The sequence below is a fragment of the Oryzias melastigma genome, linkage group LG11 (assembly GCF_002922805.2).
Source record: "Oryzias melastigma strain HK-1 linkage group LG11, ASM292280v2, whole genome shotgun sequence".
NCBI classification, from domain to species: domain Eukaryota; kingdom Metazoa; phylum Chordata; class Actinopteri; order Beloniformes; family Adrianichthyidae; genus Oryzias; species Oryzias melastigma.
Genome location: NC_050522.1, coordinates 8,007,518 through 8,026,086, shown reverse-complemented (window position 1 = coordinate 8,026,086; position 18,569 = coordinate 8,007,518). Strand labels below are relative to the sequence as shown.

The 18,569-nt window shown below is 37.1% G+C and overlaps 1 protein-coding gene across 1 annotated transcript; it reads left to right on the top strand.

The window, feature by feature from the left end:
- Positions 1–12,988: 12,988 nt before the first annotated feature.
- Positions 12,989–18,569, top strand: nfe2l3 (nuclear factor, erythroid 2-like 3; the record flags this gene model as incomplete). Its single annotated transcript, XM_024260492.1, is given in 5 exon segments — positions 12,989–13,905; positions 15,314–15,391; positions 15,624–15,731; positions 17,197–17,671; positions 17,752–18,569. Coding segments are annotated over 5 exon segments (1,938 nt in total). The 5' UTR covers positions 12,989–13,392.

The window sequence follows — 18,569 nt, the reverse complement described above, 5'->3', positions numbered from 1 at the left end:
GATCCACTTTAGATATGATTTTGTTAGTGGTGAATGTGAAAGCTCTCTGTCAAAGTTTAAACATTTGGAGTGCAAATCACTCAACCCAAAAGCATGTTCAAGATCAAAAAAGCAAAACAAACATTAAAAAATACTAGTAAAACAATTTATTGGAAACCAAACCACAATTCACAAAAAAAAGAAATGTTTTGGAAAATAAAGTAATTTTGGAAATACTAAATTACAAAAAAATGTAAAAGGTGGGAACTATGGGACATCAGTTTGATGATTAGTATGGAGCATAATACCAAAAATAAGTCAAGTTTGTTTATTAGTATACTGCTCCAAAACTAAAATTAAGATAGTATACTTTTAGTATACTTTTTAGATATTAGAGATAAATTTTACAAGTTCATGTTAAGTATACCTGGATTATAGTTAGAATTATTCGACAAGTCTAAATATATTTTCTTATATTAACACTGCCCAGAAACATTTTCCTACACAGCATTGAAAGTGGAGTTTTTTAAAGTGTATTTTTATGCAAAAATCAGTATAAGTTTATTACTAGTGAACTAAAATCAAACCTTAATAGCTAAATTAAATATACTTAAAAGTGTACTTTCAAAAACTTAAAGTTTATTGCAAGTAAACTAATGTTATACCAGAACAGTTACTTTAAGTATACTTTTAAGTATACTTTTTATCAACTAAAAGTGGGCCAATCTAGTCCCAAGAAGTATACTTGCTAGTAAACTGCAAATATGCTCTTTCCTTTTACTTGGTACACTTGGATAAATATACTTTTTATGCTAAGTATACTTTAAAAAATGTATAAAGGTAGGTATAAGGGTAGCTTTGTGCCAAAATAATTTCGGTTAAAATGATGGATAAAAGTCAGTAATGTCACATAGTAACTGGTTTTCGTTATAATTATTGATAAAAAGTCATTTCCAGAAATCAAAACGAAATAAAATAAAAAAGAAACTATCATTTCAATCAAATTTTTTCTTTTTGGAATGAAGAGATACAGGATATCATCATCCAATCGATGTCTCATTACTACCTTTTCTGGTTAGTTGTTGTGTTTTGTTGGTAAAACTTTATAAAAAGATTCCTTAACAAGCTTTATTAACACATTAACAAACATTATTAATATGTTTATAGGTTATTAATAAGACATTTATTAGCACAATAAGTGAAATAAGGTTTATTAACATACTTTGTAAGATTCAATTGAGTCCATCGTCTACAAAAATCATATTAATAACCTGCTAACAAGCTTAACAAAAGTATTAATTATCTTTGTCAACATTATATTGAATGTTTTGCAGCACCTCATCTAAAGTGTTACTGATTTGTTTTTTCATTTTGATTTCTGGAAATTATTTTTGTTTTTTTAAACTGTAATCTTTAATATGTTTTTTGCATTGAGTGATTTGTTGGTGATATTTGCCCTTCAGGGCCACCGTACATTTCACATAGCGGAAATAGAAACAAATTACAAAATAACAAAGGTTTTAATTCTTAAAAGAATTAAAGAATTTTTTTTAATGATTTCTGAGGACAATTATCCACCCGAAAAAACTTCACTTACACCTCTGACGTATTTGCTTCGACCGCGTACTTGTAGCAAAGAGCGGACATATTTATGTCTGACAGGCCTGAAATCCTCAAGAGTGCCGTGATGTTGACGGGGAAGGCTGGAACTTTCTCCCTCATAAACATCGTACACATTTTCCCCTCTTCTCACCCAGCTCGCTAAGAAAACAGCTTTGACACGATCTGCCAGTAACACGAGAGCCGGCGGAGAGGAGCGAGGAATCAACCGATGCCGCTGGAAGCACAGACTTCTGGGAGCAGGGTCGCAAAGATTATTAAAAAAAAGAGCAAGTAATGCGATTTGCATTCTGCTGTCTTCTCATGGTCACTGAAGTCCAGCCATGCCTCTGTACACATCTGTCAGCCATTGCCTCTCTGCTTCACCCCCTCCTCTCCTCGCCCTAGCAGTTCGGCCTGACCTCTGACCCCCAGCTGAAGAAAGAACAACTGTGACTTTCTGCCAGAAAACGAGCAAAGCCTTCAGTTATTTGACAACTACCTCAAAATGGGAGAAAGATTTAGCTGCATGGCTGTATATGGAGAAATCTCTGTTATCATAATAGTATTACTTGTTTGGCTCGCGATTCAAAGCTCAGGAAAGAGGCTACAGCTGGATGAGAGTTGATTACAGCAGAATGCTGCGAAATGGAAACCCCTGGGGTTGTTTGGCCTTTTCAACTGCTGAAATACTTCACAAAATGCCCCAAATTGTTCACTCTTGGAGATCATTTCAGACAGAAATACCTGTTTGCCCATGATTAGGATTATTTAATTCTAATTTTGATGTTTGATGAACTTTTCATGCATTTTGCACAGTTAAACCTGAGATCACAACCACCACTCCCACGCCACACAGACCAGAATCCCCAAAGGATCTCTCCGCTGTCACCTGGTAGGATCCCCTCTGGTGCCTTTGGCTTCCAGCGGCCCCCACAGGCCTACTCCCACAGATCTATGACCCCCCTCCAGGGTTACCCAGTCGGGAAGGCAGAGGTCACTCACCCCACTGCTAACCCGGGCATCTCTCAGAAGTTTCCAGCCTCACGTCCAGAGCCCCGCGGCTGAAGCTCAGCCAATCAGGAGAGTTAGAAACAGTCTTTGTGTTTAGGGAGTAAATTACTTCCCCCAAATGGAAGCCGGATTAGCCATGTCGTTGTTTTAGTCCATCAGGGATTACATTAGCATTAACATTTATAGATTTATTCTGACTGAAGTTTAACAGAACTGCACAAACCAATGCAAACGTTTGGTTCTGCTTGTTTTAAGTTTGTAAAGTCATTTTAATTTTTTTTTTTAAAAAGGGTAAATATTTTTGGGGTTTTGATTGTAAAAAAAAACAATGAAATAATATCTACAGTTCTCAGTTGAGAAATAGATTAGTAATTTGCTATCAATTGAGAATAATAGAAAAGATAGAAGGATTTATTTGATTTTATGATTAGGAAACCAATCAAAATTTCACATTTGAAACCATTTTTTTTCATTTTTATTTATTTATTTAAATATATCATTATTCAAAATAAAAAATGTTATTCTTGGTTGAACAAGTAATTAAAAGATGCCCATTTTTTCAATTTTCCTTTTGTTTTCTGTCACTTTCGAAGTATAAAAGATGGTTTATAATCACAGAAATGAATCACCTTTACAATGTTAAATCTACAAATTATGCAAGAGTTTCAAATCAAAATCAACTAGAAAAGCTGCATTACCTGCGATAATGTGTGAGTGCTTTCTGCTGAATATGGTCGCTGAAGATGCTGAAGCTGTTTGCATAAGAAATTTACTGTAAATGCTAAAGCTATTTGCTATATGCTAAAGTTGCTAAAGGACGTTAAGTTGCAGAAATCGCAGAAAGAACACAGAGAAATTGAAACATTTCTAGAAAAATTATGAAAAATGTAATAATGCTGAAAAGTTACGAACTCAGAATTAGCCCAAAACCTCAGTAGATGAAAACTTAGTAAAAAAGTGAAAATTTTGCCAAAATATAAGTTTAACTCCAAAAAAGTCTGAAAATCTTTATATATATATACAAAAAAACATGTTAACATGTTGCTAAAATATTCTAATGTTTGCAGAATTTCTCATTCATTTCCAATGAGGCCATATTTTGCTCTTTATTTTAAAACCATAAAGTTATTGAAAACCAAAAACGCTCTTCTCCTGAATAAGCTGGACGTTTTGATATGAAGATTGCTGAAATTGCTTAAAGTGTGATGGAGTTTTTATGTACGGAAAGGAGCAGGAGAATCACTATAGTGTGAATTATTACTAAATATTTACACAATCAGTACATCTTGATTATTGTGTAAATGATTTCTAGCATTCACACCATAGTGATTGTCCTGCTTCTTTCCGTACATTTTTTTGCAACTTTCAGTGATTTCAGAAATCTTGGTATCAAAACATTCAGCTTGTTCATGACATTACTGCTTGTATTTTCGATATTCATAAACTTTATAATTTTAAAAATATTGAGCAAAATATGCCCCAAAAGAAGAAAGTATTCAAATTTAGTATTTTTTTGTTGATGAGCAACACGGCTTTAAATATATGCACAGGCTATGTTTTAATCTTTTATAGTAATTTTCAAAGAAATTGGCATTGGGCTGTTATATTAGCGCTATGCTAGCTCATTTGGGTAACTTGGCATCTACTGAAGTTTTTTATGCTAATTTGGAGTTTAGCTAATATTTTAGCAACTTGCTAACCTTTTTAGCTATTTTTAAAATCTACTCTGTTTTTTAGACTCATTTAGAGTTTAGCTTCAACTCCTTCTTATCTTTGCAAATAATTCCCAATTTACCGATCTGCAGAAATGATGAAAATTACTTTTTTGTAAATTGTGCAATCTACATTTTTGGCTAATTTGTTGACTACAGGACTCTTTAGGCTAATTTAGAGGTTAGCTTTTATTGTAGTAACAGGCTAACGTTTTTGACCAATTTAGTTAACTGAGGAATTTTCTGTAATTTTCGAATTTAGCTACTATTTAAGCAACAATTAGCTTTTTTGGCTAATTTGACATCTACTAAGGCTTTTTGGCTAATTTTAGAGTTGAACTCATATTTAAGCAACACACTAAATATTTTTGCTAAATTGGCATGTATTAGGGACTTTTAAGCAATTTTACTACAAGTCTTTCAGAAATTTAGATCAACTTCAGTGCTCTTTCAAAGTTCTTTAACAAAGTTTACAGTCTTTTAGAATTTTTTTGCAAATAGCTTTTGCATTTTCAGCAGATTCCTTCAGCAATTAAAGTCAATTGCGTCACCACTTTCAGCAAAAAGCTTCAGCATTTTCAGCAACTACCTTCAGCAAAAAGCATTCACACTAGCATTATCACAGGGAATGCAACTTGTCTAGTAATATTACTGATTTGATACAAAAGTTGCAGAGAACAACTCTTTAAAAGGATTTACAAAAGTTTTTTTTATATTAATTATAATTTCTGATCAGTTTTTGAGATAAAAACTGGAGTTTATACAGAAGGACAAATTTCCCTCCCAATCCCTTTCAAATGTTTTCAGGGTTTTACTGATCTCCCCATGAAAGGCCAGCAGTCAAAATGTGCGTCACACAAACAGTTACAATAAACAGCAAATCAATGGCAGAGGTCGATTTGTTGACAATTGACTTTTGACATGAAATTCTCCTCGCAAAGCAACGAGGAACTGTGTTTCTATCCCCGATTCCAGACTTCACAGTATCAATATCAGACACATTATCTCTAATGGGTAAATCAGAGGGAGCAGGGGAGGAGAGGCACACGGAGACAGCACGGGGATGGTATCTCTATTGATTAACTCAGAGAGGACCTCCACTCCAGCCACTCCTGTTCAGACATATGGGGTAATGAGGACCACTCTTCCATGCTACCCCACCTCTCCTCTCTTTCTCCCCCCCTCAGCTCTACTAGAAAGCCTTTTAATCAGCCCCCATGGGGATACATGGATATGATATGGGAGAAAAAGAAGGGGAAAGGAGACCGGGTGAGAGGAGTCCATTAGTGAAGCAGACACAATAGCTCCGAAAAATGAACAGACAGAAAGATGTTTTGCACAAACACGGCAACAAACATACAAGACGTCCTTTAGGTTTTTTGGAAAAATCCTTAAAGTCGCAGTCCGATCAGCGTTCCCAGTGGTTTTTTAATTAGGATTATGTCATTTTTTGCCAAAATACAAAAAACTGTGTTGTTTTCTTGGACAGTTTTTGCAGAGCAGCAGGAGTTAATTAAAAATTAACTTCTGAGTTGTGGGCGGACTGTTTGATTAAGCCCGCCCCCTCTTCCCATCATCCCTCTTTTTATGCACTCTTGTGCTATCTCACAGCCCCTAACAACCCCAATCTAAAATTTCTGGTGCAACAAAAATGGTGAGCAAGCTTACACGCTTTTTCCAATGACATTTTTTCATTTAATTCGCAACAACTTGAATTAACAAATTCTCAAAAATGGAATTTGAAGCTTCATTTGTTTTCTTTATGAGTAAAATGCCACAAGAACAAGTTAAAAACACAATTTTCACTGGACTGGGTCTTTAAAAATGTACATTTTGAAGTCTTTGCCCATAAAGATGTGTTTCTTTAACATGCATCAGAGCTAATCCTGTTCAAGAGTTTCCATGTCGACTCACACAGGGGTGTTTTTGAACGGGGCCACGGCCATTTTCTCCTGTTTATGTTGGGCTTTTTTGTTTTCTTTTCCAAGAAGGAGGATGCCAATCTCAGCCAGCCAGACCAACTTTATCAAAGCAGCCATCTCAGACTCTGACATCAAATCCGCAACTGTGTTTCATGCTGAAAGGACATGAAAAAAACTGTCAGCGCCTCACCCTTCCACCGGCCTCTCAGTCTCTGGACTCTGGAGAGGTGCTGAGACCCATACAGAGCACAGATGTGGGCATAAATCAAACAAATACCAACATTTTTATTTATTTGTTTATTTTCTTTAGGTTTCTTTCAAGATTTGAGGTTTTACTTCCAATGTGGCAAAATATTTTTAATCAGCTATTGTAATGAAAAGTGAGTAAAACTTGGTAAACACTGAAATTGGAAGAAAACTTTGTCAGCAGCGCCCTCTCGTGGTCAATGTTATTTTACACAAAACAAAAATCCTCAGCTTTGAAGAAAGTGTTAAAATGGAAAATTATTTAGCTTACTTTTTAGAAAAAAATAAATGTGCAACGACAGTCTCATAATACTGTCGATACATGATGTATTACTGCTGGTAAGGGACCACTGCTAAATGGAAGGCAGTTGCAGACAGCTCCATGCAGAGCGGAGGGACACATTATTTAAAACTGTCTGCTAAGCCCATCAACATTAACACAGAACACGCATTGAAAATGGGAGGAAATAAAAACCTGGACAAAGAAACGCATTCTTCCATCAAAACGACTCCGTCTGCACAGAACTACCCCTGAGAATGGAATTATGCCCACGTGTGTCCACTGGGGGGCGCCAAAGACACCGCAACAACTGGAGGCAGCTATGGGTTCGGTTCGGACGTCGTGATTGGCTGATGACTTTTCAAATGTGAACCAATAGAGAGCTGGAATGTTGCAGCGCTAAGATGATTGGACTAGAGGAACTGTCAATCACTCTCTGAGAGGGACTGGAGGCGCCAACCAGTCAGTCTGTTGTTTTGCTCTCTGGAGGACGGAGCTCCGCGAGGGAGAAGCGTTCACCGCACGTACACACGTAGTACAATAAAATAAATATATATACATTAAAAAGAGTAGAAAATTTTCTTAAATTAATGTCTATAAGTATTTTAAAAAATGCAAATTTTTCCTTAAAATATAATTATGTGTGTTCATTCATTTTACGTATTATTATTGTGTTTGTGTGTGTTTAATTTATATTTTTAATTACAATTATTTTATATTTACTCCTAGCTTTTTTATAGGGCAGTGATTAAATAACATACTTTGTTTATTAAAATTATTTAGGAGAAAGTGGGGAGTAAAATGTACTATAAAGAGCTATAGAGAGAAATAGTGTCTGTAGTCTATATTTCTAAATATATTTACATAAAACCTCCTAATAATAATGTAAGATGCACTTTTACAGTAGTAGTTTAAAAACTTTCTATTTAATAAAATTATGCCAAGTCACAAACTACTGGTGTAAAAGAACAGTTTAGCTCAGGCCAAACAACAATTGAATTTTATGTATTTATTTATTTTGTTTATTTATTTATTTATTTATTGTGTGTTTGAAATTATAATTTAAAAAAATATAAAACTATAATTCAAGGTCTCGCGCTCAAAATATAGAAAGGATAGAAACCGTTGATATATATATGGAGCTCGCTCTTCTTCTCCTCTCTCAGGAGGATGACAGTACCCCGCATGCGCACGGCTCTACCACACGTCACTGGTCTCTCGTCCAATCAGCTCTCCCGTAACGGAGTTGAGGGGTGATTTAAGGGATCCCCCACAATGAATCTGTCAGAACTTCATAAAGTACATTTAAATTCGTTTCTCGTGTTTACGTTATTTAGCAATTCCAGATTTCTCTTTTTTATCGGTTCAGCTGGAGTTAAATATTTTAATACTTAAAAAAACGACGATTTTGGGAGATTTTTTCGGACTTTTTGTAACGTTTTCGCGAGGCAACATCAATCATCTTTATATTTCACATTTGGTCTGTTTGCATGTCCAGTGGAGTTTAATGTACTTTCAGCTAACCTAATTCTCAGTTTACAGAATGTAATCATAAATGCAGATTTTTAAAAGCTGTTGGATGTTATATATTTGCAATAGTTTGTTATTTTTATCGTCAGAAAAACGCTTTTCTTTTTATTTTCTCTCTACTTTGCTTTGACATATCCAATAGAGTGCCCAGCTAGTCTGTGTTGACTAAAGAATATTTTATAAATGAAATAATAATTTTTTCTTGCTAAATGATTTTTTATGATCAATGTCTTTCTTTTTTTGTCATTTATTTTTTTTAATGTGGTTTAGCATAGATTTTCATCATTTATGCACGTGAGCTTCATATTAAAATTGTTACATTCAGTTATTTCTCTGTCTTTTGTTTCTACAATTCAAATCTGAAATATTTGTTTATGCATTAATTTGAACCAACTAAAAATACAATAAACAACAGTTGATCTAAATATATTTTGTTTGCACAACAAAAGACCTTTTTCCCATCCGCTGTTAATTCTGATATTTCTCTTCTGATGAGAAATGTTTTGCTTTTGTTTCAATAGCATGTGCAAAAGTGAAACCATCATTCTGTAATTCCATTTTACGACAGCAGGTGTCGCAACGCGACCAAAAAAGGACTTCATGGCAATCAGGGAAATGATCTTCAGCAGCTAGTTTCCTCACAAAAGAATGTTGATTCGACAACATGTGCAAAAACGATTTTTAAGCTTCACATTATTGTTTTGATAGCTAAAAAAAATCAAAGGTTTTCATTTTTTTAAATATCATGTTTTATTTCCGATCATTTTAGTCTTGACATCACATTATGCTTTAAATTAAATATTGACAAGTAGAATAAAAAAAGGAAAAGTGACTGAGTGTACAATGAAATGCCTGCCGCTGGTCAGTATTAAAACTATTGCCAATGTTTTTTAGTTGTGTTTTTTTTTCTCTAGGTTAGGAATGTTGATAAGGAAACTATTTTCATGATACAAATTGTTAAACAAACAAGCATATTTGGGAAAATAAATTGTACAGGTGAAAGGGTAAAAATATACAGTTAAAGTAAAGTTATAAGATCCAGAGACTAGATGACACAAAGATAATGAAGTGATCACACTTAAAAATGTACATTTTAACAAACGGATGAGACAAATAAAGCACACTTTAATTTAATTTAAGTAGCACATATTTAACAGAAAAGAGGGGAAACGTGTAATTTTCCAAACTATTTAAATAACATACTCTCACTCTGAATAAACACGTATTTTTCTTCTGTGTGCTTGTTGAACAAATGCATTTTCTACACAACACATTCAGTTTGGCAAGACAAGGATCTGTCATTTTTAATAATAATCATAGACTACACTTTAACAGCGAGAGATAATCACAATGTAGAAAAAACAGGAAATCACATTGTCTAATGTTTAAAAGAAATATATAATGCAGCAGAAAATTCATTTTTGGTCATTAGTTTTTGAAATGCATCCCTAATTGACAGTGACAGAGGTCAAATCTTCCTCATTCCTCCATGCAGATCTTCTCCAAAGCTTTAATGTTTAGGGGCTGTTGCTGGACGAAACAGGCTTTCTACTCCCATTAGATTGAAGTCCTGAGAAACTGGCTACTCTTGAACTTTGAAAGGCTTTTCTCCTTCGTTGCCCGGGCGATGAGTTTTCTGATAACTAGGAGATTCAGTGTCATCACCAAAGTTCTCACTGATAGAAGGAGGATTTTGCTCACCATCCATGATCCCATTCATCTTCTCTTTAATACGGATCAGTCCTCTTTGCAGAAACACGGCCTAAAAATCATGATGTTTTCACCCCGTGCTACACAGTTGGTGTTCTTGGGATGCAAGTGAGTATTCTTCTTAGGCAGTTTCTTCACCATTCTCCAGATCATTTGTTCCCCCAGGTGAGATCTTTCATGGAGCTCCAGGTGGAAGGAGATTGTATTTCAACCATTTTTTACTACATTTTCTCCAACAGTTTCTCGTCTCATTGCTTATCGCTGATTGGTTCATTCCAGTCTTGTTCGGGTCTACAGTCTTGTCTCTGGTGTCCTTTGACAGCTCTTTGGTCATGTTGGAGAGGTTGCCGTCTGACCGTTTAAGGGTGTAGACAGTTCAAACAGGTTCCATTAATTCAGGTATAAGGAGTGGAGGATTGAGAAGTTTTTATTCTTTATTATGTAAAGCATTTGGAGTTACACAAGTATGACGGGATTATAACAAGTGCTTTATGAATAAAGTTTGATTCTCAACAGGTCTGTGAAGGACAGAAGTCTTGATTGTGTATCTGTGTAAATATTTATTTTCTCTACAAGGATTTTTCTAAATCATAGAATGCAACTTCTTTTATTTGTTTTTGCATTCTTATAGTTAAAGAATATCTATAATGAACATTACAGACCAAACTTTTTAAAAAGAAAAACTTTTAGAATTTGTGACAGACTATTATTTATGTATTTTTAATACTTTTGGAATCACTTAGTTTTATTGCCATTTCAGCATCAATGACACATTCAAATTAACCTCAGCTGTACACTTCATTTAGCATACAAAGAACAGTTTTATAAATAAATCATGAATAAAACAACCAACGACAGGAGCATTCGTGCAGATTGATCGGAGAGTCTAATCTTAAATTGCAGTTTCTGCTCGTTTGAACTCAGTATTGTTTGTTAAGCTGTTTCTGAAGGCCGTCTCTGGTCAGAACACTTAAACATGCCTGGTTTGGCCTTGGATAAGGCCGTGTCCATGAACAAGTGCTACTCTGACTAGACTGAGTGTCTCTGTGCATATCAAGAATTATATAATTGTTCCAAACACAATGTAAAATAATGTGTCACATGTCCTGCCTATGAAAAACATTGCAAGGTTTCAATACCAGACTAGAAGAACTTCACTATTTCTCAACTTATTTTACTAAAATGTTTTCTTTTCAACTTAATTTTTAGGTAAATACAAAGAAAATACAAAGAACTTTTATACTACAGCAGGTTAATAATATATGCGTTGCAAATAAATTTCTCAAATAGCGACAACCGTTATGATTGTGGCAATGAAGGACACACATCTGTGATCCGCAACCTTTTCAGCTGCTAAAATAATTTAAAATTCAACTTTAGTTCTTGTAAATTCTATCTATAATACAATATATTAGATCTGACGGTAGGAATGATGGTAAAACGATTTGTAAAACATTTCCACATAAAATTCTGTTTGGTTGTTTAAGTCGAAACAAAATAGTCCAGGAGCAATTAAGAAAATAAAGTAAATTAAGAAATGCTTTATTTTTTGTTTTATCACTTTATGATTCACCTAGTATGAAGGGAAGACGTAACTTTAATAGCACTAAAAGTTAGCCTACTATAAACAAAAGCAAAGCATGTTCAAGAACATTGAAGACGCCCAAAATGACAACAATCGCGATTTGGATCTGAAAGAATTTACTCATATATCTTCTTAATCTACTATTTCCCTTTAGGGGTCGTGACGTTGCCGAGTCAGTCCCGGCAAATGATGGACATAAAAAAGAATTTCAGGGTATTTGGCATGTGCAATATTGGCAATCAAGTGATTGGCAAAATAGATTAGAAATTGTTAGGAATTAAGATAAGATTAAACTTTTTTTTAGAAAAAGTTATGTAGAAAAATTTGTCTTTTCTGTTCTTATTAATTCAGATTAAAGCTTAATTGTCATTTAATAAATGTAATTTATGTTATAGTTGTAAAATATATTTCAAAAATGTATTCATTCATGAAATACACAATACATGGGTCATGATATCAATTATATTGCAATATTGCGATAATTAGTAAAAATCCTCTTTAACTCACAATTTATAGAAGAACACATATTTTTTAGGAAACTATATCCCCATTTATTTTTTGTCTTGAACACATTCATAATAAATAACTTTTGTCTTATTTTATGCAACTAATAATGCAAAAAAAATAATAGACACTTGTGCAACATTTCTGAAATCAGTAATATGTCTTTCCCTTTTCAATACGCTCTTATACATCTTTATCATTATTTAAGAGAGCTCTTTCAGCACATTTAAAATATATTTACATTTGTTCTCATTATATGACTTAATTCTTAAAGTCTCCAGTCTCACCCCATCTACCTCCGAAGGAACATCTCACCATAAGATGACAAATATAACGTTTTACAGCCTCTTCAAACAAAAATAAAAGATCGATACTTGGTGAGAATCCATCAGGAATCAATCGCAGGACTAAATTTCGCGATATATCGCTATGTCGATATTTCAGCACACCCTTAAGTGAAAGTACTAAAAACGTGCTGATTTACAATTTAATGGTTTAAAACAAGTAATTGTGTTTATTTAGATTTGATTTTTGAAGTGAAAATGTATATTTTAAAACGGAAAGACCTTATTTAATTGTAATTTTAATTAGTGGTGGAAAAGTTTGGTTGTGTCCAAACTATTATTCAATAATTGCACAGCAGAATAAGTGTTAGTTAAAGGAAAACTGTGCCCATTCTTCGGGAAAACAAGTTTAGCCGCATTGTTTTTGAATATCTTCTAAATGTCTGACATTTTTAGCGAGTTTCACCTCCTAGGAACAGCTGACTTTTACTCCGCTTGCTGTTTTTAAAGGAAACTCTTTTTGTCGTTGGGGTGGGGACTGACGGGGCAAGTTTCTCTTATCTGGTTGGTTCAAGAGTTGACTGACAGCTACATCGACCAATCGTATTCTACTGTCCCAGACTGTTGGTCCAATGTTAAAGAACTATGTCAATTCCAAAAAAAGAGTACCAGCGTTGTGCGGTGACAGCATTTATTTCTTGACGTGTTTCATTTTCACTTTAGTTCCTCAAGTCCGAGTTATTGAAATAGCTTGGTCTCGTGAACAAGCCGCATTTGCCTCACAAGGTAATGAAAAGGAACGCGTATGATATGTTTGAGTTCTAAGATTTTTAGTAGCCGGTAATTCAAGCTAGTAGCTAGCTGCTAAGTGTTAGCATAAGGGTTTTCGCCGGTACAGGCGAGCCTCTTTGTCTGACAGGAGAAGGCGTGCTCTTTTGTTAGCTTTTCCCCCCTTTGTCCACTCAAAAAACAGCATTTATCGGGCTCTAGTTTCACTGATATCTGCTATTCTGCGCGTATTTGGAAAATGCAGATCGGGAAAAAATACTTTACAGAAGGCCTAATTCAGTTAACAATCCTGCTTAGTTTTATTGGAGTTCGAGTAGACGTCGACAGTTACCTAAGTGGCTACTATCCGCCTCTGACAGAAATCAACTTAGGACCTAGCTCAGCTTACACCCAAACACCCTTCCACATTTTGAGAGACACCCACGACGGATACGGCGTTCATCCAAAATGTCCCGAGCTGGACTATTTCTTCGCCAGTCGGCGGCTTCTGGACGAGGTGAGGACTCTCGGGTCGCCGCGGTTTCACACGCAGCTGAACGCGTGGCTGGTGCACCAGGTGTCTGCCACTGACAAGGCTGAGCACGGGCCCTCCACTAGCAGCGGGACGGACACTGACGGGGTGCTGGAAAGCCCCGGAGACGAAGCCGGAGACTCCAACCTGTCCGAGAGTGGACAAGAAGTGCGAAGAAGGGCCAATCTTGAACTGGGACAGGGGCCTTGTCACTCTGGAGCGAGTGTGACTCCACAAGAGGCAAGTTTGCACATGTTATGAAGTAACCTAGAAAGCAAATCTCTCAATACTGTGTGTGGTTAAGTTGGTGTGGTCATCCTACCTAACAAACATGACTAACTGACCTGAAATTGTACTCACCCAACTAGTGATTTATCATGTTGTGTTTCCCTGTGAACCAGGAAACAACTGGTGTTACATGATAAGTTGTGTGCAAAAGGTGAAATTTTCCATTAACTTTGGCACCAACTCTTATTTTTCAATACCTCTTGTTTGTTATTTATCGATAACTATTAGGATTTGTATTATTATTATATTATTTACCAGTTTTTGAAATCATATAAGTTCCAACCACCTCTCACCTAACCGGTCAAAGCACTCATAAAAAAAGCACTTTGGCACCAATAGGTGTCCAGGTAAATTTCCATCTGCACCTGTTCACTTTCACTCCATAACTTCCTACATTAAGGCAACCAATAGTGAATGCCAAGTTTATAAATTCAATTTAGTGGCCCTTAGTTATGTTTTTTTATTGTAACTATTTGTGTAAAAGGTTTTTCAGAGGAAGTTTTTTTGTAGTTATCTAAAAAATCCAGTTCTCTAGCCCAAAGTAGAAATGTCAGCATGCATGACGTTTTGTCCTGGGGTTACTTTATAATTATGGGTATGTGCATTGTCGAGTTATCCTTTAGCTGCGGGCCTTGTGAAGTTAAGAAATGAGCTTAGGTCCACACCCCTGTTTGCTCTTAAAACCTCTGTTGCTAACAAATTTTGGACAAGCCATGCTCAAAGATTGCTGGGACTTTGTGGAAATTCACTGTCTGAAGGGAGAAGTCTGTAACTATCTAGGTTCACAAGACATGCTGCTACCTGTAGTTCTTACTAAAAAGAGGCTTAAAAGATATATATTTTTAAAAAGCAGCTGGGAAAGAACTGCAAACTAAAAAAGAAATATGTCTGCTGTGAGTAACAGACTTTTATTTCTGTAGAAATTCATCTGCAAACAAGTAGTTTCCATGCTTGCTTTTGATGTTATCTCTCACCCCACTCTTCCATCTGCCATCTAGGACATTCTTTTTCTTGAAAAAAGGAATTGCAGTCTAATCAAATATTACATCGAAGTTGCTTCACGTGAAAATAGTTTTTTCCTCATTCTGCAAAGAGAACACTGATTGCAGAAATCATGTGTCGTTGAATCAGAACCAGGAAGGATATGACAAATCAACACCAAACATTTTGGCAGCACAATAGAAGTGTTCCTGAATTGACTTGCTTTAAAAAGGACAGGAATCCTTGAACTATTAATGTGAAGACATTGGCAGGGGTTCTGCATATCGTGTTACAGTTTAGTTTCTCCTTCTTCTGTTATCAGTTTTGCTTAACTGTCTCAGTTTGGTCATCTCACGGTGTCTTTTCTTTGCCAAACCAGGAAGATGAAGCTAAAGTCAAAGAGGAGGATCCCGTTTCCCTCACACAGCTTGCTCACAGTTCCTCTCTTGAACAGGAGGTACCATTCCATTTCTTTTTTTTTTTTAGTTGGGGGGGTGACCATTAGAAATTCATTAATATTTAAACTGCTGAAAGACTTATTAAATTAACAATGCATGAAACATACAAATCTATTAAAACATCTGAGGCAAAATAAACTGTATACAAAAAGTCCTTCAGACTGAATTTAATTCCTTGAGAATCAGCAAAAAAAACAACATTATCATGTATTTTATGTTTTTCTCTTTCAGAGTTTACTTGAAGGCAGCACTGCACTGTCCAATCCGGGGCGTTGCCATCCTCCTTATCCCACTCCTGATATCGACTGGAGCAATTTCCTCTCTCTTACAGACCTCGATGTAGGTTTTCATTACTTGATTACAGCCTTAAAAACATGTTAACCCTTGTGCTATCCTAGCCATGTTTACATTAAAAGTGGGGTCATCTGGAGCCCACAAGACAGCACGCTGAACTTTTTGTTTTTTATCTTCACTGGTGTCTGTGACAGAAATAAAATCCTGTCCACCTTTTTCATGGGAGGGATCACACATCAATATAAGGGTGGGGTCATCTGGACCCCATAAGATGGCACGAGGGTGCCATCTTACCATGCCATTCTTTTCTTACATTCTTCAGAGTAAACTATATCCATATATATATGATCATATATTACCTCTGGAACACTAAAAAACAAATTATTTATGAAATATGGGTTATTTTTGTTGACTCTTTTCATACATGGAAGTAAAACAACTCAATCTCTAAGGCTCCGCCTTTCACTTCTTATAGGTGCCGCCCGTTTCATGACATCAACCTAGATTTGTCCTCGTCAGCGTGTCACCTACAAAAAAAAAACAACTTTTTAAAATTTTTTATATTGATGTACATATTGTGTAGCCTTTTCCCCAAAGTTGGCACAGACAGAATGGTGATGGCTAATGGGTTCATTTTGTGGTGAAATTCTGTCAAAAAATGCAGACAAGATGACAAGAACGTTTCAGGATCTATTAAAATCATGAGAACATTATTCTGATTAAACCAGTTCTCCCAAGCTGTTGGCTGTGTTTTCCACCAGGAAGTCGTCTGTTATCTTCCCAGTACCCCATCTGCTTGGGCCATTCTCGGATACGTTCAGAATCCATCCCAACGTGTCATGTAGAATCCTCATCAGAATGTGGTTTAGCTTTTGCAACAGCACAAAGTTTGAATGCTAAATCGAGTGTTTCTTGGCCGTCGCTAAACTTTCTCACAACGCAGACAGCCGGTGTCTGCACGACTGTGCACGGGCCGGGGGTGGGAGTTGGTGGCTCTCTCAAAGCTAACTGATAACCGCAAGCTTTGCGGAGAAAGTTTTTGTGTTAGCCTTGGGGCAGAGCAGACTCTTCCAGGAGGACCTGCCCCTACTTCCCGTCATCCATCTGTTAATACTTTTTCCTGCTAGCTTTAAATCTGTAACAACCCCAGTCTAATGTACTGGTGCAACTAAAATGGCGAGAGATCTTGGTGGTATCCCATCGTACAGTTTTTGATGCCGATTCCAGGAAAGGAAAGATGTACATGTGGATGCATCAGAATGTAGTGGAGCTTGTAGACCGCCATTCTAGGTCCTACGTCACAGCTGCATGCTTTTTCAAATGACATATTTTTGTCTGCTCCTGCTTCACAGCATTTTGGAGAAAGAAATACTCAGACATGCACTTTTAAGCTTAATTTCTTTATATATGCCCTCCATCATCAGAAATATGCCACAAGGACATGTTAAAACACTATCTTCATTGATAATATAGCAAAACATGCTCAAATATCTCCACGTCTCCTGTTTAGGACCTGGATTCTCTTGTTTCTGGGCGTCTGCCAGACCTCAGCACTGACATCACGGGCGCCATCAGCCAGGATGTCAGCTTGCATGATGCCATGGTAACCAGTGCTGGAATTTATGGTGAGTCATCATCTGGAGGAACTGAGCCCAGGACCAGCGCTCAACAGCAAAGAACCCTGCTGAGGCTGGACTCCACGGGGTCTTCTGACACTTCTCCTGAGATGGCTCTGGGCCTCGCCGCACTGCCTTTTGCCTCGGTGTGCAATATGACTGCTAGTGGCACAGCTCAAGGCACACTGGATGACTGTCTGGATGAAGCTGTGTTTGACCAGATCAATCAGCTCGGCTTGGAAGGCCTTGAAACGATGAATAGCCAGCTGCTGGGCAGTCTGGGGGGTATAGAGCCACACGCCCTAGAAGACTTGGACTCAGATTCTGGTCTTTCCTTGGAGAGCAGTTCTGGTGGTCCACTATCACCAGGTTTGTTCAGATTTTTCTATCTTCAACCGCAGAAAATGTTGTGACTTGTAACCACAATGATGTTTTTGTCCTTCGTGTAGGTTCATCAGAGATCTCATCATCTTCCAGCTCCTACTGTGAGGACGAGTGTGGCGCCACGGGCTACAGCAGTGAAGTAGAATCGGTCCTCTCAAAAGGAATACCTGACTACAGCACAACATGGCCCCCTTCTCGCCCTAATGAGAATGTCTGGCATGACCACAGCTACGCATCCCCTGCTCTCTTCAACAAGGCAGCAATAACGCTGCCCCATAAAATCGAGGAGCCTTTTAGCGACGATGCTTGCTCAGAGCTGGAAGAACGGGAGCTGAGTCGTGATGAGCTGCGAGCTCGCGCCATGTGCATTCCGTTTTCCGCCCTGCAAATCGTCAATATGCCCGTGGAAGAGTTCATGGAGGTCCTGGACGGCTACGGTTTCTCATCGGACCAGGTCACCCTCCTGAGGGACATCCGCAGACGCGGGAAGAACAAACTGGCAGCTCAGAATTGCCGCAAGCGCAAACTGGACGCTATCACGGGGCTGCAGGAGGAGGTGGAGAGGTTGCAAGCTCAGAGGGACAGGCTCCTGCGAGATAAACAGCTTACAGCCAAGACAATGGGTGCCGTGGGGCATCAGATAAGGCAGCTGACCAGAGACGTGTTGGCGCGGCTGAGGGATCGTTCAGGACAGCCCTTGAACCCAGAGAGATACACTCTGCAGTGCGGCGCTAATGGGAGGGTTGTAGTCCAGCGTATCAGACAACCTGCTGTCTCCACATCAGCCGGCAGCAAGACAGACAAGAGGAAAAAGGACAAGAAGCAGTGATGATCGTTTACAAACCAAGACCTTTTCTGGGCATATTACTATGCTGAACGGCTT